This window comes from Rhyacophila brunnea, unplaced genomic scaffold (assembly GCF_057557595.1).
Source record: "Rhyacophila brunnea isolate RB1 unplaced genomic scaffold, BYU_Rbru_1.0 scaffold_3, whole genome shotgun sequence".
Taxonomy (NCBI): Eukaryota; Metazoa; Arthropoda; class Insecta; order Trichoptera; family Rhyacophilidae; genus Rhyacophila; species Rhyacophila brunnea.
In genome coordinates this window covers 29,150,741-29,176,678 of record NW_028232965.1, presented here as the reverse complement: position 1 = coordinate 29,176,678, position 25,938 = coordinate 29,150,741, and the positions used below count along the sequence as shown (strand labels likewise).

The 25,938-nt window shown below is 30.1% G+C and overlaps 2 protein-coding genes across 2 annotated transcripts; one reads left to right on the top strand and one right to left on the bottom strand.

Annotated features, from left to right (window-relative positions):
• Positions 1-3,740: 3,740 nt before the first annotated feature.
• LOC147068191 (endocuticle structural glycoprotein SgAbd-2-like) lies at positions 3,741-4,037 on the top strand. The gene has a single exon (XM_085952617.1). The coding sequence runs from the start codon at positions 3,741-3,743 to the stop codon at positions 4,035-4,037; it is 297 nt and encodes a 98-aa protein (XP_085808743.1).
• A 2,956-nt stretch (positions 4,038-6,993) lies between these two features.
• Positions 6,994-7,725, bottom strand: LOC147068190 (endocuticle structural glycoprotein SgAbd-2-like). Its single transcript, XM_085952616.1, has 2 exons — positions 7,717-7,725; positions 6,994-7,314 (listed from the first exon to the last, which is right to left on the bottom strand). Exons 1-2 carry the CDS (start codon positions 7,723-7,725, stop codon positions 6,994-6,996), a joined length of 330 nt encoding a protein of 109 aa, XP_085808742.1.
• Positions 7,726-25,938: the final 18,213 nt, after the last annotated feature.

Here is a 25,938-nt window from a genome sequence, read left to right as displayed (position 1 = left end):
CTGATTTTTTTTGCCTAATTCTTTTATTGGTTGGTCTACAGTTTGTAACTCTCAGAATATCTAAATGATTATTGGAAAAAGATAAACGCCACAGACATGTGTATTCATTAAAATAATCAACGCATGACTTTTCAGCCAATCAGTGTAATTTTAACCAGAACCCCCAAATTGTAAGAATCATCACCGTAAATAGTATTAGCCGGTTTCTTATAAAGCCAACGAGAAATTCTTTTAAAAATCGTTGATTATTATATGAAAAAAAACGCGTGATCCTTCAAGATTATTTAAATGTAAAAGTTTTTTTAAAACAATGTTAAATTTTACGACACGAGGATATACAATTAATTTTAAGATACATGAATTGACGGAGGAAGCTAACTTCATGATTAAAAAAAATCTACGACACTGGTTTGGTTTAAATACACCATTATTCTGCCGTCTTTAAATAAATAACCTTTACCTGCTCCATATTTGGTCGTTAGAAGGTAAGTGCCTTTAAAATTTTATGTAGAAATAAAATACTCACATTTCTGAAAATACATTAACAAAATCATCATAATATTTATATAGTAGATAGGTATTCAATTTACATAATTTAATAAAAATCGGAGTCGATTTTATTAGACCATTAAACGTCAATTACATTGAGCTTCTTTACGAACTGTTTGTTGGCGAATATAATATAATCTGCCTGTAAAGTCGCCCAGTGTAATCATCGAACAAGCTAACAAGCAGGTTGTATACACTCTACCGAGAAAAGTTGAAAGCCGGTCAATTTTATACGCTACACGCCGGCGTGTGGGCCTACTGCGTCTGCGCAGTAGAGCGCAGTAGCAACCTCCCGGTAAAAAAACGAACTACGTTCTGTCAAAATAGTCGCTGGCTTGTGGCTTCTCAGCGAATGGAAAGTTTTGTGTGTAATCATCAAATCGCAGAAGCTGAATCGCCCGTTTTTTAAATTCGCCAACAAACAGCTCGTAAAGAAACTCAATGTAATTGACGCTTAATGAAGGACATTTCCGACAGTTATTTATAAATGCAGGTTTTAAAAAGACGTAAAATATGTCCAAAATTATTTGTTTGGCAAGAACGATTGTAAAACTATAGAAAATAAATCTACTTCCCATTTTGACAAACATAATATGAGTAAAGGTTATTCATTTTATGAGGGCAGCAATTAATTGTTCCGCGCAGCTGTTTCCAGATAGGTAGGTATCTATTTTATCATCCAACTTCTAGTAAAATAACAATATACATTAACATATAACAGTTTTGGAAATTCTCCAATTACAATAGATTTCAAAAAAGTTCTGTACTTACTTACACATCAAACGTAAAATCAACTGAGTTTTAGAGGTTTAATGCCTTATATTATATTACATACATACAGCAGTACACAGCATATTATTAATATAACCAGTGAGTGAAATCAATATAATTTATCAAATTAATAATATTATGATACTAATATATTATTCTACCTTATATATGTATTGTATTAAAATACAGAATAATTTACCTACTTTATGTTCTGTCAGTGAGCCATTTCCAAAAAGGTTACAATGGCGCTTGGCATCGGGAGAAAACGACGAATAAATAGTATCGTCACCGGCTGTTATTTGAAGATTTATTGCAGGTAACACCAGTCGAAAAAACTGTACGCTGTCTGTAATCGTTTTGTAAAATATAGACCATTCTCCACCTAAGCTCTTGTTGCTAGCTTCATTATCCTTTACTCTCTTTAGCCGACCTTATTTATTTTCAGTAACTCCCATTGCATCTCTTGGAGACCAAACTTCCCCAGAATAAAATAAACGATAAAAGATGCTGGCCAACCTGTCACTTGACATAGGCGTTAGGGTCAGGTACCACCAATACTTTGTAAAAAAATCCAATACCAAAATTAAAAACAGATGAAGAGTTAAGCATGAAAGATAAAATGCTACTTAAGGGAATGCATCAGCCATCTAAGCGCCAGAGATGCATGCGAGCCATGCAGATCGTATTTTTACCAAGAAAATTTTGCTTACGACGTTAATGATACGATGATAGTAATCGAAGACGTTGTTAAAGCGTCGCCTTACCCTTTTTGTTCTTGACTTCCCGATTATCAAACAACTGTCGACTCCACATAGACGGACAAACCGACGAGAGGAGCGCCTGATCAGCCAAGGACGGCCCAAGGCATAGAGCATGGAAAATAAACTAAATCAATATTTATAATTTGCTTAGACCCTAGTGGTCGCGAAACTACAATGAGTCAATTTAAAATTGTTAACTACATCAAGAGATCCAATACTAAAGATAAAAAAGATGGGGGCTTACGTCCAGGTGCTTCATATAATACTAGTCATACCTCAAAGTAGTATTAGTAAATTCTAGTTTATAACCACTTTTAAACTGGTTTTAGGACTTCTTAATTATTGTATTCTTTTCTCGAAGGTTTTCCGCTGTCAACCACCAACCCTGAACACCGATAAACACATCTGCGCATTAACCGATTAGCTTGATACAATTTATGATTGTATCAGGAAATTAATTTTTACCATAAATTTTCTCTTAAAAATACCCTACGATTTTTTTTTTGTGATTTTACCGAGGCTTTGACTGCGACTCGCTGTCATATCGCCTCTTCTCTTCTAGAAGGGGATCCATCGATCAGGTGTGATAAAAAATATGATTTAATGGTATATATCGGTCCAAAGATGTAGGTACATCCAGTTAGACGAACAAACCAATTTTTCAAAACATCAAATAAAATAAAATATGACTGAAATTAATCAAATAACACTATTTTTAATTATTGAAGTAATGAAAGTATATTATTGTAATCATTGATAATATCTAAAACCTGATGGACATATTCATTCATGGGTGGTAGTTTTACAAGTTTTACTAGATCATTTGTTAATTGAATTTTTCAGCAAACTTGTACTATATAAGCGATAAATTTATTGCAAACCATATCAGTATCGTTTGGAAGGCAATACATCAATCAATCAAAATGCAATTCGTGAGTATTTTATTTGCCACTGTTAAAAATATTATGATTGTTTCGATCATATATCAATTAAATGAAAATGTTATTAAATGCTAAAAACTTTTATTTTACAATATTTAATAATTTTCTGATTTATGATATATTGAAGATTTTAACTTTTTTTTAAATTTCATATTATTCGAATTTATTGGTTTGTTAGTACCTTTTTTTTGTACACTGTAATACAAGAGTGTTTTATCGATTATTTTAATACAAATTTTATTATGATGTTTCAATGTACACGTGCTTTAATACTATAGTAACATCAGTAATTTGATGATAATCAATGTATGCTACAATAGAAAAATAATTCCAATGAATTAAAAATATTATCATACTTATTTCAATATAGTGGATTAAATTTTTACCACGTAAATGATAAATTACTAATCACTTTCCACTTAAGTTAGAATTTCGGGCCTGGAAAATTCATATGTTGTTTTTCAACATGTGTTTTAAAATTCACATATTCTTGTCAACATTATGTATTTGATGTTTTGATCAGAGCATAGACCTTATAGACTAAACTAATGGTTAACATCTATTTTTTGTAAAAAAAATCTTTTACCAAACCTCTTTGTGAGGCGGCCAAGATTTTCATTGGATTGAAAAGCTTATTAATGAAAATAATATAAACCTGTACATACTATTTTTTATTAATAAAAAAAACTATAATTTTCAGCTCTTTGTTGTCTGCTTAATGGTTGTCGGTGCTTTCGCCGCTCCAGATGGCAAATTCATTCCGGTTTTGGAACGCACAGAAAAGCACGACGAAGTCGGTCAGTTCGCTCTCCGATACGTCAGCGGAGATGGCACCATCTTCACCGAGACCGGAGCCCTGAAGCCAACCCTCGATGGAAAGGACCACGCTCTCGTTAAGGAAGGCGAATATTCTTTCACCGCTCCTGATGGCAAACTGTACCGCACCAAATGGGTTGCTGATGAGAAAGGATTCAGGGCTGAGGGAGAACATTTACCTATCTCTGTTGTAGCCTAAATATGCCACAAAAATAATATCCTAATGATAACCTTTGTTTGTTATTTATTGATTAGCCTTATATTAATGTAAATAAACTATTCCAAAAGTCAATAAGTGATCATGTTTTCTTAATAATTTACTTCTCATTGGTATTTTCTTAGTAAATTATTTGAGATCAGGTTATTTTATAAAATTCGTTTAATTTAAAAATAGTAGATATTTACACACATACTTTGAAAACACCTCAGACATAATATATACCTAATATAAAAAAAAACTTAAAAAACATATTTGAAAATATACTATAGACTAATATAATATCGACACCGGGCAGTACTCGAACTCTCGTGCATTGCATGTGACAGATTAAGCTACTGCGTCCTATCTAATTACGTGGAAATTAGCTACTACGTATATATTTGAAGCGCTCATTAAGCATGCTAAGTAAAGAATATTATATATTAAGTATGGTGAATTACTCTAAAAATAGTTTAGTAGATATTTTTATTCGTCTTATTATTGAAACAGTATTGGAACTAGGTACATTATTAGTTATGGGATAGTTAAGTTTGCTCCGTTGCCATTAGATGTCTGTTGACTTTCAATTTTGTCACCAAATATTTTTGAGCCGTAACAAAATCATAATATCAAAAGAAATATATTGAAGGTAAACAAAAAATTCTATGAAATTCAACGGTCAACATTTATCGCTATATTTTTCTCTCGAAATACTTATCATAAAAATAATTTTAATAATAACGTTTACAAATATTAATAAACTTATAAATTTAAATATTTTGTAGATATTGCTTAATGCAGATGTTTTTAAATTGTATTAAAAGTTTAAATTTTTATACCTGATTTTACGTGGTAGAACTCGATAATACATGATGAGAAAATACCAATGAATAAAAAAAGAAACGAAGAAACATACTGATTCATTGCAGTATAAAATCGGGCAACCAAATTCGCCATTTTTAAAAGCGACGATTTTGCGTAAACAAATATCACGTGGTCTGTACGTGTGCGTATAAACTTCGTATGTGTTTGTAATTTTGTGTATGTATGTTGGTGTATCACGCAATGTCGGCCATATTTTCCGGCCTTTCTGATTGCCGTGATTTTTACATATATGCTCATTCCTTCTTTTTTTATTCGTAGGCAAAAACGTATTTGTTAAATATTTAATAGATTAAACTAATTCCGTGCTTTGATCACATACGACAGCATCAACTTTCGCATCTTATAAACGAGAGAATAGAGAGATAATAATACCTTGTTTAAGAAATTCGAGATTGGTTTGAACTCAGAACTTGACAGAACAAATAGCCAAAATTCACTGTTGATGTTCAATAATGGTTATCACTCGGAATAGAGGTTTGTAGTAAATAATAAAAACATTCCGTTTCCTCTCTAATCACCGAATATTGGATGTCACAAGCCTTTAATTTTACGATCTTTAAATTCTGTGGTTACTGGATCTACTCCTGTCTACTCTTATGTGTCATGTGATTAATGTATGTTAAATGTTTTACTTCTTCAATATTATACGTATAATAAAATGTAGTAGTATCTGCTATTTTTTTCTTCATTATGGTGATAATGCATGATTGCTCGCCTAAACAACTGACAAAAAATTAACATTATATAAAAAAAATCTATAACAGTGACGAACAAGATAAATTAGCATTTCAGCTCGAAGGCAAGATAGATTTTTTATGCCTACTCTAGCCAACCCATCCATAATACATAGTGAATGAAAATTTTATTATCGTAAAATATTGACAAGTAAATCGTATTTATTTTTATAGGTATAATTTCTCAAATGTTAATTTTTTTGTGCACATAATATTTTATATTACTTAGTTTAGAACATAATATAAAAAAAATATACATTTTTGTTGACTGGCACAAGAATTTACAAAAATATAAATTGCTATTTTTTTTTCAGAATCCTTCAAATATTGCAGTGTGATTATTGCATAAGCAAAAATACCACTACAATCATCGCAATACGTGATCACCACTTGACAACATGTTGTACTTAAAATACCTTTCCACATATAAGTTTATTTTTATTTAAATATTAATAATTTAATTTCAAGTGATGTACCTATCTTCTCTCACGTGCCACACAAAGGCGCTACATGAGTGATCTACTGAATGCACGGTTAATAAAGAAGATGTGGCAGAGCGTGACGATGAGACGTGGGCTCTGGAAATTTCCCTTCGTGCCAAAGTTGGGTTGTAATAAGGTAAATTACGTAATAATTTGCCTACATTGCACGACGATCACATTGAGATGTCATATTTCCCAATTATTGGTAATTGATAGTTGTTAAAATGATATTGTTCATAATCCGATGATTAAAATTTAGAAATGTTATTCAAAAGCACTTTCAATTAATTTTTATAAGGAGTTTCTTATATATTACAATAAAAAAACGTGTATTTTTAGTAACAATAAAGAAAATACCCACGAGTTCATCGTTTGAAAATCTATTAATTAATTTGTTGTCATAGAATTAATACCGGTTCGCAGTCTAGATAAGATGTAGTAGCGTGTTTTATACAAGAAAAATATCGCAAATATTACTTATGTAGATACTAGATATATATAAATACCAAATCCAAGTAATATTTTAAGTTTCTTTTCCCGCCCGCATGCCCGCCAAGGAAATGATATTCAGTTATTTGAAAGAGGAAGAAAAAACTTTTTGGAATTTATTTATAAAACGAATGTTTTTTGATTAATTTCAGACGTGCTTGTTTTTGATTTGATGAAAAACTTTAATTGAGTAAAAAAAACTTGAACATTTATATCTTTTCGTAAAAAAATGATGTATTCGTAAAACGATTAAAACAAGTAGGTATGTAAATCTATACTTTTTATTTAATTGGTAATAAATATTTACAAAGTATTTATAAATAATACGGATGGTAGCATTTTGGTTATCGGTTAGTGTGGCTTTTCTTATGCGACAACAGACTTGGGCAAATGGTCTCCTTCCGCTCTGAACCCGTTCTCATCTGAGATGTATTTGGTACGGTAGACCTGTCCGTTGGGTGCGGTGAATGAGTATTCGCCTTCCTTGACGAGAACGTGGTCCTTTCCATCATGAGTTGGTTTCAGGGCTCCAGATTCGGTGAACACGGTACCGTCTCCACTGACATAACGGAGAGCAAACTGGCCGACGTCATCGTGTTTCTCTGTGCGCTCCAAGACTGGAATGAATTTGGGTGCATCAGGAGCGCAGAAACCTGCAGCTACTACGAAGAAAACGACGAATACGACCTGAAACAATGAAAATAATAATTTTTATCAGAGCCTTAGAATATTATATATAATATTGCTTGAAAATGATAAAAAACTCGTAATTTTTCTTACGCATCGAAATAGATTTTTTTAACTATTTATTATCATTCTTAAAATTTAGGGGCAGATTTTATTGGTTAATAAAAAAAGATATTATTTAAAAGATAAGTCAGTAGGTATACAAAAATATTTAACAGCACATGACAATCGCAAATTGGATTGCTTCTCAAAGAATGTAAGTACTTAGTCTGAATAGGTAATATAAAAAGAAAATGTATAATAAAAATATCGAATTAAGTCAAAATTTAAACGAAAAATATTTTTTCTGAACTTGACTATGGCTATAACAATTCATTTGCACAAATACGTAAAATATCTTACTGAGTTCATTGTATGTTCACTTGAAGCACTAATGTTGAAGTGGTTTACATGAAAAAAAATACTCAATTTATACTAAATATTTCATGTGATACTCTCGTCTGAAATATTCTGTAAATTTCATAAACCAGAAATACGACATTTTAATTATTTGCATACAATACTGTATTCCCTCAGGCCCTACGAGCGCAATTTGAATTTAAATTCACACTTTTAATTGTAGAAAAATATACTTGTGAATAATATAGGAATTTCAAATCTATTTAGATAGTTTATGGTTAATATTTTACGTAGTTTTATGAATACTTTTGAAAAACAGATTTGGGTACGAGCTTTTAGTCTGAATTAATTGGATGTTGTCCGTCAAAATTAAAATCGAAGTGCTGTTTTTCGCAAAGGATAATAATATTAACAAAGTACCTACATATAAAATGCTGACAGGGTTAGACTTGACATTTGTCAGAAGATTTTCTTTTACATTTTCTTGTGAAAACCGGTGTATTTTTTAATAACTTAGTTTTAGTAGGCAGACGTGACTAATGATCTTGAGTTTGTGTTTTGGTTTAATTTATAATAATATTTTATATTTACTATAGTATAAGAATGTATGGGTACATTACATTTTTTTATAATTAAAAAAAAAAAAAAGAAAATCCTTAATTAGTCCGTATTTAATTACTTTACAGGAAATGACATAGGTATAATGACACATAATATAATACTTTTTTTGTTGATGTCAATATTGTACCTAATGCTTTCAACAGTACGGAAAATGTGTAAATATTTATAATAGACACATTTCAAATATTTTTAGTTAAGAAATCGAAAAAAATCTTCTAGCAAAAATAAAAGAAACTCTGTGAAACTAAATAGAAACGTGTTTTTCCAATTTTGCGCAGTCATAATTGCCGCTTTAGGCTTTTAAGAAATAAGGTACAATAATATTTATTATGTTTGCCGTATAATATTTTCGTCGGTATCATATAAAGATAAGAATTATTAATAGCTCCATATATTTTAAACAAAACTGTAAAATTTATTATAATAATACTCTTTTCACATTTGTTCATAAACCGATATACCTACCTACCTACCTACATAATAATATGTGCTTAATATTACTTTTTATACTACGAAAAATATGAATTAAACAAAATATATTACAAAATATAATAATTATGTTATATGACATTATATTTGATCCCACCATTAACCGGGCGTATCATGAGCCCTTTTATTTGAATCTAATGCATTGGTATTGTTCATGACTAGTAATGTCTCAGGAGCAGTTATTCAAGACTTAGGTCGCCAAGAAATCAAAACTACTTTGATAGTAGTAATACGTAACAAAAGCTAATACAAAACTCCCAAACAATCGAATGTGAAGAGATTTTCACGTTGTCCACCGCAAATTTTCTAAATGCATTGGTCTTTGCGGCGACCAGGTCGAACGGCCCGATCGACCCGATACCTGTTTGACATGACTCGAGTAGTTTTTTTCTTCACATTCAATTTTAAGACATTTTCAGATAATAATATGGTTTGAATACTGTACATGGACATGTTGAATGGTTAACAAGATCAAAAACATTGAGCTTGCCAGCCAAGTCATCATTTCCAGTCAAGAATTAACTGGTGCAATGGTCTGGAGTCAAAACGGTTATGAATTCGCTATTTGGTAATTGGTAAAAAAAGTCTTGATCGTCGATAATCCAATTAAAAAGCCTAATAAGATACTTAAAAGCTAATGAGGTCTTTTTTCAGTAAAATATGGAATTTATTAGTGTGTACCTAGATTTTTGAGCATAAATCTAGAAATCATTTTGATAATTTAAATTAAAACTAAAAATATATAACAAAATATACATATCCGAAGTAGATTTTGTTAAATGATTTGTGTGTAATATGTTGATAATTTTCATGTTCAAAGTCAATATAAAGATGAAAATTTGAATAATATATACACTTATATCATGATTGGTTTTATAAAAATATCTGAATTATATTGCAAGATATAAGAAAGATATATTAATGTAATACAATGTATAATAATTATAAATTATATCGCAGAATTATTGTAATACGTATATAAATATATATTGGAAAATTATGCCTGATGGATTTTCACACCTTGAAGGGCTCAAATAGCCTCTTCCAATTTCGGGTCAAATTTGACAGGCCTCATATCATAGAATCTAAAACTAACACCAGTATACATTTTGATGGATGTGTATATAAAAAGGTGAGCAGCCATTTTTTAGTTATTCCGAGTTTTAAATGGAAAAAATATTCTCGTTATAATGAATTCTATTCGAAATATCATTTATTTGTATTACTTTTTAAATTTCAAAATTATAGAATTAATATAACCGACAAAAATTGTAGTCTGGAAAAGTTAAATTAAAATATTTTTGGCATACCGTGTAATATAAAGTATGCCAAACATATAAATTACATACTGTTGTATATAGTATGCAGCTGAAAATTATAGTACCTACCTCTAAATAATATATTTTAATTATAATACAGTACGTACACCAAAAGCCCGAAATATTGATAAGTCACCTGATCGGCACGTTTCGGCTGATGTCGGACGTATTCGCAAGCAACAGCTCGCTTCGACTTTATTTGTATCAACAAATAATAATAATATATTTTCACGAAAAACAGTTCAACTGTGTACTCCTTGAAATTTGTCACATCTTTCAGTTGGGTAACCAGCCATAGCTATCTTCTTACCTGGCTGTATCTTTTTTGTTAATGAGTATTGTTTTGTTTAATATACTTTTTCATTCAGTATCGTAAATAATTGAGACAGTCAAGTATTGATTGAATAAATTTGCAAAAAGTAAACTGAAATCTTCGGTAGAGTAGTTGTAATGCCGACAATAAGCAAAATTTTAGATAGATAAACGTTATTTTCTGCATTTTGTTAAAAGTGACAAGACGCATTGATTGGTATATTCGAATTTTAGAATCGACAAAGAGTAGTCATGTTATCAGCGTAAATCAATACCTCGTAATGCCTACATGCTGAGAAAAACCGTATATTATAAACCATATCGCCGATGAAATATAAATAATCGAAGGATAAAAAATACCTTGTTACTACGCGGAGTTGCTTGGTAATGTCATATAATATTATATGGAATTACGTGAAAGCAACTACGCTTTAGCAAAAATCTTTCATTCGTTGTTTTGCATTTACACTGAAATAAATTGTTCTTAATTCACCAAATTGTATGTTCCGTTTAAAGGGACAATGCGAACATATTCTGTTCACAGGAACATTTTGACAAGTTAATTGATAATGTATCCTTATAAAGACGAAATCTGTCGAAATAAAATACGTTTTGTTTTTCCGTATTTATGTACTATTAGTATATAAGTTTTTATTATTCTATGTTTCTGATTTTAATTTCGTTTAATAAAATTACCAATTATTTTTATAAGCATATTTCTATTTGATAGTATATATTATACATATACTATTAATACATAAGATTACTCATCCAGTATATTGATATAATCTGGATACGGTGCATTTTAAATTAGAAATGAATTGCACGTAAAATATTAAACAACAAAAAATAGAAAAATAGTATGTGATGGAAAATGCACAATGACGAGCTGAATATTATATTAACTGTTGTATGTATTTGATTATCTTTTGACGCTATACATAATATCTAGATAATTCTGATCGAAATCTACGTATCTTTTCTCTACAGGCATTGTTTTTACTATAGACTTATGTAAGTTTTAAATTTATTCTGTTTTCAGGTTTTTTCAAATATAAATTACTCTTAATTAGTTTGTTCAGGGATCTATTATTTTCTACCTATCTACATATTCGAATAATTATTTTAATAATATTTATAATATTTTTAAATAGAATATTATAATACATATTGATCAGAAAAAATACAATTTTTTCTAAATTATAATTTTGAATGTAGCTATTAATTGAAATGAAATCATATACTTGTAACCACTAGACAAAATCTTTTTGAAAAAAATCTTCAAAAATATTTTTTATGGTGGTTAATATATTTCTCAGAAGTGTTTTTAAATTATGTATGTTCAATGAAAGAATATTACGTGAAGTATTCGTTGAATAAAAAAATAGTTTATTTAAATTGTTAGTGTTCTGTTAGAATATTTTTTACTTTTTCAATAGTTTTTTATAATACCATCCTCTTATAATGAGATTTGTAGAGAAATTATTTAAAAGTTTTTTTTACTTATCCCTTATTTAGAGAATAATAACATAAAACAATAAAAAGAAAACATTAAAAATAGGAATGTCTTCTACACATTAAAAAATGTAAAATTAAATAACATAAAAAATACACAGTATGTTTAAATGGATTGTTTGTATTGTTCCCAACATGGTGGGTATTAAGTTTAAAAAAAATGTATATGTACTGTACTGTATCTATTTTTTCGAATAATATTTGGACGTGCTCTCAGGAAATGGGTGGCAGCAGATAACGTCTAATGTTATATTATATGATGGGTATCATAAATATGTACAACACTGCGTACATTTATAAATAAACTAGGTAGATCTATTAACTTAACATTTGAAAACAAATATATTTTGTCTGCTCTATTTGTTTATGTGTGATATAATATTACATTGGCTTATCAAAAAGAATATTCAAAATAAATTAAAAATCGAGCAAGAAAGTGTAAATAACTTTTCTATGGTAATAAAGTTATGATATGTGCGGGATTTTTTTAATGTAACCATTCACATAAAAGACTGGTAGCAGTTTACTTAGCGTCGTGCAATACTAAATTAATTTCTAAGGCCGCGGGGTAAATATTTGGAGAACACGTTTCTTTCGTGATTTTATAATTAACATTTGCTCTGGGCACCTCACAAGCTAAGCAGGCGCAGGCGTGCTAATTTTTCAATTACACATCTCGTTAGCTAGTGGTTATTACAGGTAAATTAGGATGCACCGCCGACATTTTTTTTCCATTAAGTACATTGTAATGCCACAAAGATTTTTTAGAATATATTATATACCTGCATCGTATAATTTAAATGATATTTAATATAATGTATGTAAAGTTCTTTATTTAAAATTACCTGGGTACTCATATGTAAATATATATATTTTACATACGTTACCTTTATATTAGTTTATGTATAGTTGGCGCGATAACAGTAGTTATATGGGTTAAAATCTTTTTCAAATATGATTTTTTTCTAGTGGGTATATTACATCTGAGGTGTTTTCAAGTTATGTTCATTATCTTTAAATTGACTCAACGGTCTTCAGCCAAATGCAGACATTTTAAATTCAGTACACAGGTATTAAGGTGCTAACAATATATTATAAATTTAATAATTTGGTAGCGGTCCGGGTATTTGAATATGGGGTCTCATCATTGATAAAACCAGAATGACATTCAAATGCCAAGTCAACACTTATGCAATGAGTAAACTCATCCAGTACGATAACGTATTTACAATATGTTTATTTAAAATGAATGTTGGCCTCGATTTAACTTATTTTTGGATGATATAGATTCAATGAACAATGATAATATTTTTTAACAAAGAACATGAAGCATTATGGACAATTTTTTCATGCTCCAACTCAACCCATTCTGGTCCTGACCCTTCTGCCGTGTCGCATTTACGGACAGAGTTCTATTGTTTCTTTTACTCAATTCGTTCGCTACATAGAAGACCATCCTTCCGTTCTTTGTCATTCCTTTCATGCTTCCAGTAACAACCAGTATTTAAATGTTACTTCCTTTTTTTAGGAAAGTTATCTTAATTACGATAGAACTTACTTTATATAAATATTCATCGTGCGACGTATTAAGAGTATAAGTCAATAATATCAACTTTTCATGGCAACTATTTTTTTAATTGTGATACTCGGTTATATGAAATTATCTATTTTTTGTTCAAATTTATAATACCTAATATTTAATTATTAATATGGAAAAAAATATCCACTTTAACGGATTTGTATTTTGATTCTTTCTCCATAAATTCGATAAATCAATAAAGTAAACGTGATTGACCTCTATATACATTATATTTTTGTAGAACAAAATATCAATTTTAATTATAACAATAATTATTAAAAATATTAAGCAATCAGCTGGCATCAACATGTTGGACAAACGTACATTTTGTGACATTTTTTTAAAATTGTAATTTTATATTTTAAGATAATTTATGTACTTGTATATTGGTTATTTATAACAATTAAAAATGTAAATTATCCAATAACATATTTTTTAAATTCTATGCTAGATGTTATTAGTAAAACTATTGGCTTTCGGGTTAATTGATATTTTTTTAATAAAATACTTGTTCTTATTCTTAACCATATTATGTCGATTATGTTTGGAACATAAGAAAACGACTAAAACAGAAAAGTATTTTTTTATCTTTTACTTTTACTTAGTTTCAATTGGGATTTCGTTATAATCTCAAACTACAAATTTTATTTCAAATATTTTGTTGTAGGCATAAAAGTATTGTTAATTGTAAAATTGGTAAGTACTACGTAGTACTTAGTAGGTATCTATTTGAATTACATAAGAAATAGTTGAAAATGTCCCGGATGAGGCGGACGAAGCCAGTCCAGATAAAATTTTACGTTTTATTAAATTAATCAATAATTATATAAGCAGCAATAATTATATAAGAAAAATTATATAAAATATATATCGATTAAAATTTATAAACAATACAGTAAAATTTACTAAACTAACTACATATCTAATGATAAAATAATATCCAAAATTATAATTTTATTGTTTTCAAAAATCGGGATTAAATGAATCGATGCTTGAATTCGATTAGACTCCATTTCCACAATAAATAATATAGAATTATTGATTGTATTATTAATTAATAAGTAAAAGTAAAGAATTCTAACTACAAAAACACATTTAAAAAAATTCAATGTCTTTTTCAAGTGAGTACTGCACTGGAAGTCTTCGCTAAAAACCCAACTCGTTTCTATTACAATAAACGTTGTCCGTGTAAACAAGACAGCAAAACAAATTTACTCTTGAAACAAAATAAGATTAATGAAATTAGTTGTTTAGCCCGATTTATTCTAGATAATCAACTGCTTCAGTGGGTATAGTGAGAAAATAATTAAATATTTCAAATGTTCATTATGGCTAAGACAGAAAAAGTATTCTCAGACTATCTTTTATTATATACTAAAAGATTATATTATTACATCGTGCGTCTGAATAATAAAGTATATAAGATAGTTTCATCAGCAATGAAAATAATATCTTAGTCTATGAAGAATTATATCAGAAGTCTGCTCTTTAAGCAAACCAAGAGCATGCTGTATTATTATATGATATTTATAAAACCAATGTTAACATGCGCTGCGGAATTCTGAACATTAACTCTGTAAAATCATCGTTTTGTGCAAACCAAATATACCAATTAAACAAAGAAAACAAAGAAAAATATACAATTCTGACACCTACCATCTGAAATACTGTGATGACTCTAGCTTAATTTAATCAATACAAAATAAAAGAGTTATCGTTGGGTATATATACATCCTCTATACAAAAAACACTGTCTAGATTCTAGATCGACAACTGAACGAAAGTATGTAATTGAAAATTGGCTCTATTGATTAGAAATTTAATATACGAAAGACATTGATAGAGATAGCTTACCTAGTGATATCACATTTATAATAATGTACTGTCATAGTAATCAGAGATTAGAACATACAATTATATTCTAAGTGGAGAATTTACTCATTATATAATTCACCCTCATATTATGTTATGTCGATAAATTGCGCATAAGGTCATCATTTACGTTTAAATTCAGGTAAACAACTTAATCCTTGTGCAACTTGGTATGTGATCATAATAATAGTGTACCATTTGATTCGATAGTTTGTCTGTAAGGTTATTGTTATGAAACATCACAAAATTCTGTGAAACACAGTAATGTGTTATGCGCAATAACATAAAACTAACCAAATTAAATGGGTTGAAAACCTACATACGTGTAAATTAAATATTTGTCTTGCGAAAACCCAAAAAATACCAGTTTAGGTAAAATTTATGAACCTACATTATATTATGTGTCTAATAAAACCGGCTTCAGCACAAAGACAAAGCGATGGTGTTCACCTATAAATAAACATTAATAATTATGCTGTTTTGTATTTGTTGAATAATTATTAAAATAAATTAATGATATATGCAAAATATTATACTTTATAGGTGAATCATGACCGGAGTATAAAATCACACAAAGTAGAAGCGTTTTTGTGAACACAGAAAAAAATAGTGTAAACACTTGAACATCATAAATCGGATATAATGAAACCAATTTTCATCCGGTAACTAATAATATAAGTCATCCAGTATTTTAACGTTTCAATGAATATTTTGATTATATACTCATAAGTCTGGCTTGTATGTTTTTTCACTCTTCTTTTTAGCGGTAGATAACTCACGTGATTAAGCTTGTTTGTTGTGTAACAGTTATCAACCAACAATAATAATTGGACATACATAAGTCTGAAAACACGTATGAGAAAATATAACCAATAGAAAAAATGTTTTTCGAAAAAAGTAAGACACCCGGCTGGAATTGAACCAGCGTCTTTTAGGTATCGCGCCCTGTACATTACCACTATGCTACGACTGCCATGCTTAATTGCGAAAAATTTTAACTATTGGCTTTTTATTAATACCTGCTCATTAGTTCTCTCCAAATTGAGTTACAGTAGGCGATCGATTTTTGTATTCTAAATTAAAGTATTTATTACTTTAATCATTAATCGACATTACGGATCTCTCCATTTTTTTTTGTTGCAACTAACTTGAACTTGCTAATAATTTTAATTAACTATTTCTTTTCTTCAACGAATAATTCACAAGATTTAAGAATGTACCGTTCTTATTATTGAACATACATAATTCTGAAAACACTCATTATTACAAAAATGAGTATTAATAAAAAGCCAATAGTTAAAATTTGTCGCAATTAAGCATGGCAGAGTAATGCACAGGGCGCGATACCCAAGAGACACTGGTTTGATTCCAGCCGGGTGTCTTACTTTTTTTCGAAAAAGATTTTTTGTATAGGCTATATTTTCTCACGAGTGTTTTCAGAATTATGTATGTTCAATAATTAGAATGGTACATTCTTAAATCTTGTGAATTATTTGTTGAATAAAAGAAATAATTAATAATATTATTTGCTTATGCGTTTATATATAAATGTATACAATCTTAGTAAAGTCAAACTAAATGAATCGGCATTTGCACTCGAAACATACATATTATACTAACTTTAACTTATTCGACTCATCCAGTAGTTTTCAGTAAAATTGTCAAGTACTTATAATATTTTATAATTTCAATAGTAAATTTTATTATTCAAATTTTATTTTTTTCATAATTTGCCGTTACCAAGGCATAACCTGTGTACACATACGAGAAATGATTAAAGCTATCTCCATTTCTCTCAGATGCAAACTTCTCCATATTAATCTATAATATGTTTTTGAAATCAGTTGCTAGGCTAGGATAGGCTGTTAAAAAATAAATAATAACGTATGTAATAAACAAATAATGTACGAGGCACTACAATGGAATCAGTCTGAGCGTGCATCGGGGCGTTGATTTAAAATAATTATTGTCGGAATAATTTTTTCAAACAGTGTATGGCACCCCTCCGTTCTGCACACTTTGAAAACCACTTGACTAAGTCAACAGATGATATTAATAAGTAGTATTTTTCACAAAAAATGGTAATGTTGGTTTTGCATTACCTTTCCTACATCTTTTATTGAGATATTTTATTATTTACTTAGTATCCAAATACCAAACCCTGTCCAGGGATCAATATTTTATCTGGCTTATAAATACGTCTAGCTTAAGATTTTATTTGATCGTTATTATACGATACATTCATTTTCAATATCCTAAAATAACATAATTTCAAAATTATCTAGAATGAGCTTCGGTGACCCTTTTTCATATTAATCGTAACTTATTCCTACATTTATTTATCCTAAACTATTTTTTCGAAACAATTTGAAAATGATCGTTTACATTTCATCATTTATTTGATATTAGATTTTTTAAACGACGTAGTTAATTATAATAAAAATCGTTTTAAATTAAAATGGGTAGGAAAAGAACCAAATAACAAACCGTTCCACATGTCGTATATTTAAATATTCATTGTTTTTATACATACTATTTAGTAACAAAAACTACTAAAATTAATCTATATTATATTTTATTATTTTTTGAATAATTTTATATTTAATTAATTACATACTACCAATGGCATTGAATATGTGGACGGAGCCCAAATTACATAATAATATTAGGTATACAATTAATATTATATAATTATATAATATTACATATTCACTTTCATATTATGAAAGTGAACCTGAAAAAAGTTTATTAGGTATTACATCAGCCGCTAGTCATTTTGCATTGCTATTTTTTGTGTGTAACAAGCTTTAAATTCATTTCCAAAATCGGTCAAAAACAGTATTTTAACATTTTCAATCCAATTTTATATTCAACACAAAATAAATATGGTCCCCTCTAAAGCAACTTGACCCGTATCACACTCGTTTTTAATCGAGGGTATCACGACGCCCTATGTTTCGATGTGAAGCGTTAGCAGTTGTTTACGCCTGGGAATATCTTCGGAGCTGATATTCAGTATCTGACTATAGTCACCACGCATTCCACGCACGGTAAGTGGGGTTTGACTATGTTCACTAGGACTAATTCAAATAAATAAAACTTGCCGTGAAAAAAAGCAGCACAGTGAATTAACAAAAAATAAATGAGTTCATTTAATAAACTCTATATTATACACAAAACACAACTAAAAAATACTCATAAGAAAAATGTGTAAAAAAGAAAAATGTGTAGAAAATTTTCACGTCCGCATTAGGATGCTGCAATTTTAAGCATTAAAATTTGCCTGGCGACCAAGTCAATTGGCCAGATGAACCCAGCAGTTGGTTGGACTAACTTGAACATCTCTTTTTCCGTACTAATTTTCGGACGTTCCCAGATTTTTGCAATCTGTATTTCTCCGCCACAATATAACAGCAAAAGCATTAAAATAGTCTAATACGGAAACGTGGGTACTCATTTTAATTGGTCAATGTATATTAATTGAACCGCATTCAATACGTTGTAGAATCGCCATCGAGTAATGTAATATACAACATATTTCTCTAGTCTTTGTATACTGCCTATTTTACTATTGAAACGTTGCTGAAACGACAATATTGAATATGGAGTTTATTATTGTTATATTTTATTTAATACCATCATTATTAATGACTCCCACAATTCCCAAAGGGCAGATAAAATCAACAGTAAGCTAAGGTATCATCTTCAAAGGGCGTTCATTCCTTTAGGCTTTATCTCTAATATAGGTTAAGACGTATCGAATTACGTCAAATGTACGTGTATTCAGGTATCTTAAATAATAAGTAAGCATGGACTTTCAGCATAACAGTATCCACGTAATCACTGATTTATGAACGTTTTCGTGTCTGAACCACTTTTTATAGTAGCCAAGGATTCTGCGACCCCCAAACATATTAGCATAAAACGGTATTTTAATAAAGTGTGAAAACGCATTAAAAATAATCATAAAATTTTACAAGCTGATTTTATCATGTACTTATCAAACATAGTAAATCATCTCTTACTTCATTTAAGCTTTCACGTGAATTGCTTTCGGACTATGATCGGACCATCCTCAGAATACGAAAAGATACAACGAAGTAGATGAGAAAGAAAGTATATTCGTATTATTAATTAATGCTGTATATATGGGCTGTAAAATACACCAGTTTATACTATTACCTAATACTATCGACAGAAGGTACTCGATGGAATTTGAATTTAAATACTAAGTTTTGTACTATTCCATTTAATTCGTTTTTTGCGACCCGGGTTTCGCCTTTCGGCATCTTCAGCATCTTTGCATCTTCAGCACGGGGTGGATATTTTATATTAAAAATAATATACAAAAAAGTAGCATGCAAGAATATTATTGAATATTTGTTTAACAAATAACTTTTTAAAGACGGTTATCATTGATATATCTCATTATCTAACTATATTAATTCCCAATACGTCACCATTGTTCTCTGAATAGACGATTTTACACATTTCGAGTGTACCTAGTATTTTTATTGTTTATAATTACTAATGCTCTTTTATTAGGTTTTGACAATTTATAAGTTCATCGAGTGAATTATTAGTGATAAGGCATAGGTTTTTTATAAACACTTCAAATATTTATAATTTGTTTGTTATATTTTTTATTGTGATCCATGACTTAATAGGATAAAGTTTTTACCTACTTATTGTATTAATTTGTTATAAAGTTAGAGTAAACTGTATTTGTTGTCAGTTTGTATTTGCTTTTTGGTGAGTGCATATAGCGCCTGAAGATGCCAAAAGGCGAAACCCAGGTCGCAAAAAACGACTCAAATGGAATAGTACGATACCAGTTTATGTTATTTCCAAATATATGTATATATTTTTTTTAACTAAACAGATTTGTACTGTCGTTATTATTGCCTACTAGCTTCGTGCTGGGATGCATGGTCATTGGGATGATTTATTTTCCAAGAACAAGAATAAAATTTTTGAAATCACAATTTAGTAATTTTGTGTTTAAAATTACTATCCGGCGCATGAAAATTTTTGTCGGAGAATCAACATCATCACATTTGATGAATCTGATTATATCGTGAAATTATTTTGTAAATCATAAACTGCCAAAATAGTCTGGGCATATGTAATTATTTATATTTCAGCGATCTAATTGTGAAATGAATCAAAAATAAATTGAGCTAACGATACTATAGGTAATATATAATTAATAGGTAAAAAACAACAGTCGATTACCGTTTATTTCTTTGATATTTCTAAGAGAACCTTTGATAATTTGTTTGATGTATTATCTTAGCAATACAGAGTTTAATCCACTGCTTGATAAAGGCTCCCACTAGTTCATTTTATAGGGATAAAAAGAGCTAATTCGTAATATAACCTAGTGTTTTCGGTGAACAAATAAATCATGATTAAGTGTGTTTAACCCATTCGCAGCAGACCTTTTAATTAATATTTAATTACCACATTAAAATAACATGCTAATTATATCTAATGGCTACCTGATGGGCAACGCACCAGTTACGTTGGACACAGCGAATGCGTAAGGCGGTCAGGACAACACCATAAAAGAAACCAATGATCAAGAAAGCATACAAGAAAGGGTTTACAATACCATAAAAATGTCGTAAAAATAGTTTCGTCAAATACAATTTATAGAATTTTCTACACAGAAATTTAAAATTTAACGTTTATAGATATAAAAAAAGATGGTAGTTTATAATTACCATGTTAATTAAGCACAATAAAGCACAAGTAAAAGTGATTAATTAGTAAAAAATAATTTAAAAAAAGACGTTCTATCGCGCAACCACATATTTTGTTATGTTTACAAACGTGAAATAAATTATGTAACAACGTTTGCAAACTTTTTTGAAGTTCATGGAGAAAATTTGTATGAAAATGTCACTTTTTGTCATAAATTTGCCAACCCCTCGTGAGCAATACTTTGGGAACTCGTGCACTAAATCGTAAGTTAATATCGAAAAAGGACGTTGCACTGATTATGCTTAGAAAAAATATGTGAAAAGTATTCTTGAATAAAAATTCTGTTTACCTTATAACGTGTAACTTGTGTACTTGTTTGTTATTTTTGTTTGCATTATGTTACTTTACCTTTTTTCATTCTAGCCACAACCAGATGTTGCCAGCAATAAAAAACTTGCAATACATTAAAGTTCGTATGCTTCATCCAATACATATGAGTAATGCTGAGTATTATATTTGACATATTATTTTCTTCCAAGTTTGAGAATACTTAATAACCTTGTGAAATATTAGAAACCTAGTTAGAATAAATAGTAAAGATATCTATATATATAAAACAAAGTCGGGTTAGTTACACCATTTATAACTCAAAAACGGCTGGACCGATTTTTATAATCTTTCATTTGTTGGATTTGTCTCCGCTCCGAATAGCAGAATAACTATTAAAACATCGGATGAATCACGGAAAAAATAAATTATGAAGAAAATTCATTTTCTCATACATTTTGTATCGAACGGCTTTTGACTGATATCGATGAATTATTTAAACGATGGACCTCACACATACGAAAACAAAAGAAAATCACAAAAAATTTAAATCCGTATACAATGCCATCTCTGATATATGTCAGAAATAATAAACAAGAAACAAACAAACAAAAGAAAGTATGGACATGGCGTTTTTGACAGTTGATTCAGTTCAGCCTCGGATAATACCAAAAGACTTTGTTGTAGACAAATAGCGATTTTGATCGTGATTTTCAAACGATAAGTTACCTTCTAAAATGTTCACTTTGTGAAGTTATCAAATTTGTGAATGTGCGCGTATCGATAATTCCTTCATTATGTAATTTTGAATTGTGTAATTAATTTTCCAGTGTTATTTACAATGCCGCGAGTCAGAAGATCTAATCTATCTATCTATATAAAACATAGTCGGGTTAATTACATCGTTTATTTTATAACTCAAAAACGGCTAGACCGATTTTTATGATCTTTAATTTGTTGGATTTGTCTCTGCCCTGAATAGCAGAATAACTATTAAAACATCGGAAAAATTCACGGAAAAAAAATTATGAAGAACATTCATTTTCACATTTCGTATGGAACGGCTTTTTTGATGATGTCTATTGATGACATAGAACTGATTGACTGACTTTGATGAATTTTTTTTTGTTCGTCTCGGCCTCGAGAAGCTTCCTCGCGCATTGGAAAAGTAAGAAAGTAAAATCACAAAAAAATCCGTATACACCGCCATCTCTGATACCTACATGAGTATTGCAATTCAGTAAAGTACATCAAATACATCTGCAAATATGTCACCAAAGGCAGCGATATTGTGGTTTTTGGCGTTCAAACTCCCAATACCAACGATGAAATCACGCACTATCAAGTTTGTCGATATGTGAGCTGCAATGAAGCAATTTGGCGTATTTTCTCATTCCCCATTCATTAACGTCATCCGTTTGCACAAACGTTGCTCTACTCTAAGATGCCACGTTATAACACTTGGAACGCTTCATCGAAGAAATTTCAACGTCGGAAGCAAGGCGATGCGGTTCCTGATCATCCGGATGTGCATTCTAATGATGCTCTTGGTCGAATTTACACAGTTCATCCGAAGAATGACGAATGCGTCTACTTGCGGTTGTTGATGGTAAATGTTCGTAATCACTTCGAACTGTCAATGGTGTAGTGTGTCCAACATTTTGTACTGCATGTCAATAGCTCAATTTGCTTGAAAACGATATTCATTGGGACATAAAAATCGCTGTAGCAATTTTATTGTTTCTGCATCTCCAAGTCAGATACGCACATTATTTGCTATCATTATTTCGACATGCTTCCCATCAAATCCACCTGAACTGTGGAACAAGTACAAGGATGACATGTCAGAAGACATTTTACATCGAATTCGTGTCAGTTCAGAGAATCCCGATCTCGAAGTGAATGAGGAGATACATAACCAGACTTTACTTTTGATTGAAGATATGTGTTATCTCATGTGCGTCAGTTTGTTAGTCAAGTTAGGAATGCCAACGCCACATCGTGGAATGAATGACGCTTTTAATCGAGAATTGGAACGTGAACGCGAATATGCTCGAGATGCATTGAACCTATCGGTTCGATCGAATGTATCAATGTTGAACCCCCAACAGAAAAAAGTGTACGATACGTTAATGAAGGCAATTGATGATGGAAATGGTGGTTTATTTTTGCTCGATGCGCCTGGTGGAACTGGGAAGACATTTCTCATGTCATTGATTTTGGCCACTGTTCGTGCGAGATACTAAATTTCTGTAGCAGTTGCGTCTTCTGGGATAGCGGCCACGTTGTTAGAAGGATGCCGAACGGCTCATTCAGCGTTGAAATTGCCGTTAAACCTTCAAACGACTGAAACATCGACAAGCAGTATTGCGAAACACTCAGCAATGGCCAAAGTTTTGGTAGCAAGTAAAATCATCACCTGGGATGAATGCACAATGGCGCACAAATGCGCATTGGCAGCACTCAATCGAACTATGAAAGATCTGCTAAATTACTCAAGATGTTTTGGTGGCGCAATGATTCTACTATCTGGCAATTTTCGCCAAACACTACCAGTCATTCCAAGATCGACCGCTGCCGATGAAATGAACGCTTGCCTCAAATCATAGACTCTGTGGCGCTATGTGAAGAAACTTCAGCTGACGACAAACATTCGAGTTGCATTGCTAAACGATCCATCTGCCGAAGATTTCTCTAAGCAATAGCTGACTATCGGTAACTGCCGTGTTCCTGTCAACGAATCAAATGGATTGATTTCGTTTCCGCTGAATTTTTGAAATTTCGTCTCAGCAAAGGACGACCTCATCAACAAAGTGTTCCCGAACGTCATTGCTAACCACAAAAATCACAATTGATTGAGTGAACGAGCAATTTTTGCGGCAAAGAACAAAGATATGGATCACTTAAACTTCACAATTCAAAATCAAATCGTTGGTGCAATGAATTCCTTCAAATCTATCAACTGTGGAATAAACGAAGACGAAGCAACCAACCATCCAAATGAATTTTTAAACTTATTGGGTCTGCCTGACTTGCCACCGCACAATTTATAACTGAAGATTGACTTGGTAGTTATCATGCTTCGAAATCTGAACCAACCAAAACTATGTAATCTATTTCATTTTGATTTGATTTTTGCACATTTATTGATCTTAATTCATTTTGAGTATTTTAATTCAGCTAATAAGTTAACACAAGATTAGTGATTCTGAGGCGGTACGAAGTTCGCCGGGTCAGCTAGTTATTAATAAATTTAAGAACCATGTTCTTATTTTAATCGATTTGAGATGTGGTAAAAATGTACAGCTATTAATTAAATTTTTCTGAATTATGAAGAACAAAAGAATTACCTACCTGGTGTATCCAAATAATTTATATCATTTGGACAAGTGAATGCTTCATCTCTATTACAATATTACAGTTAGTAAATAATTTATGTTAGGTGGTAAAATTAATGTTTTCTATTTACACAATACAATTCTATTTTATTATAGCGTCTATTAGTAAATACGAATAACATATACGTGCTTTCAAATCCCTAATGCTTTGTAATGTTTTCGGTGAAATCACGTTTGTACAGTGTTGATTGAATGTTTATGATCTGTTAATGGGTTTGAGATATAAAGCGTTTGAACGCCACTAGATTAATATGAAAAAATCTGTAAATAGTAATATACGTAAACATTTTTTCGTACCTGAGTATCAAAAGCACCTTTGATTGAAAAAAAATGGTTTAAAATATTTTGAATTATTTATTACTTACGTAATTTATCGATAATTTTCGTTTAATTTGCCATTAAATATTATAATAAATACTTGATTTTATCTATATACAATCATATCATCATAATTTACTATCAATTGTGTAAATCACTTTTATTCCTTATCCGTGCCAGCATCTCATATACGTATTTAAAAAAAAGAGCTGTTAAAAGGTACATTTGAGAAAACGCCAGAATTCATATAATTTATATAGTATATAAAGGTATTTTATTAAAATTACGTAAATCAAGATATATTATTTTGGATTTATCAATGTAATTAAATTTAACTTAACTACGTATTTACATAATATATATATATTTACTTTATCACTTATATTTAGATAATTTTTTTTTCGACCATGTCCGATTCTAATAGGATCATATGGGCCTCCACAGAGTAGAGGTTTGTATTAAAAGATTTTGTTTTTTTACGAGAAATGGATGTCAGCCACTTGCTCAACCTATTAGGTCCATACCCTGACTCACACACAAATTGAAAAACAAGATGTGTACTTTTCAGACCCAGGATTACCCAATGTACATTTTATGGTAAAGTTAAATATATTTTTCATATTTATGCTGTTACTGCCAATTCTTAATAAAATAATTCAATATAAAACTGAGTAGATAATATTATAATTATATAGCACCCCATCTACACAATTACTCGTATTTAACTGTATAATAAAATTGTTTATTCATAGTTTTATTATTTAATTAT

Bases quoted from the DNA above. Each gene is read 5' to 3' on its own strand.
- LOC147068191 (XM_085952617.1), top strand. From the start codon at position 3,741: ATGGTTGTCGGTGCTTTCGCCGCTCCAGATGGCAAATTCATTCCGGTT.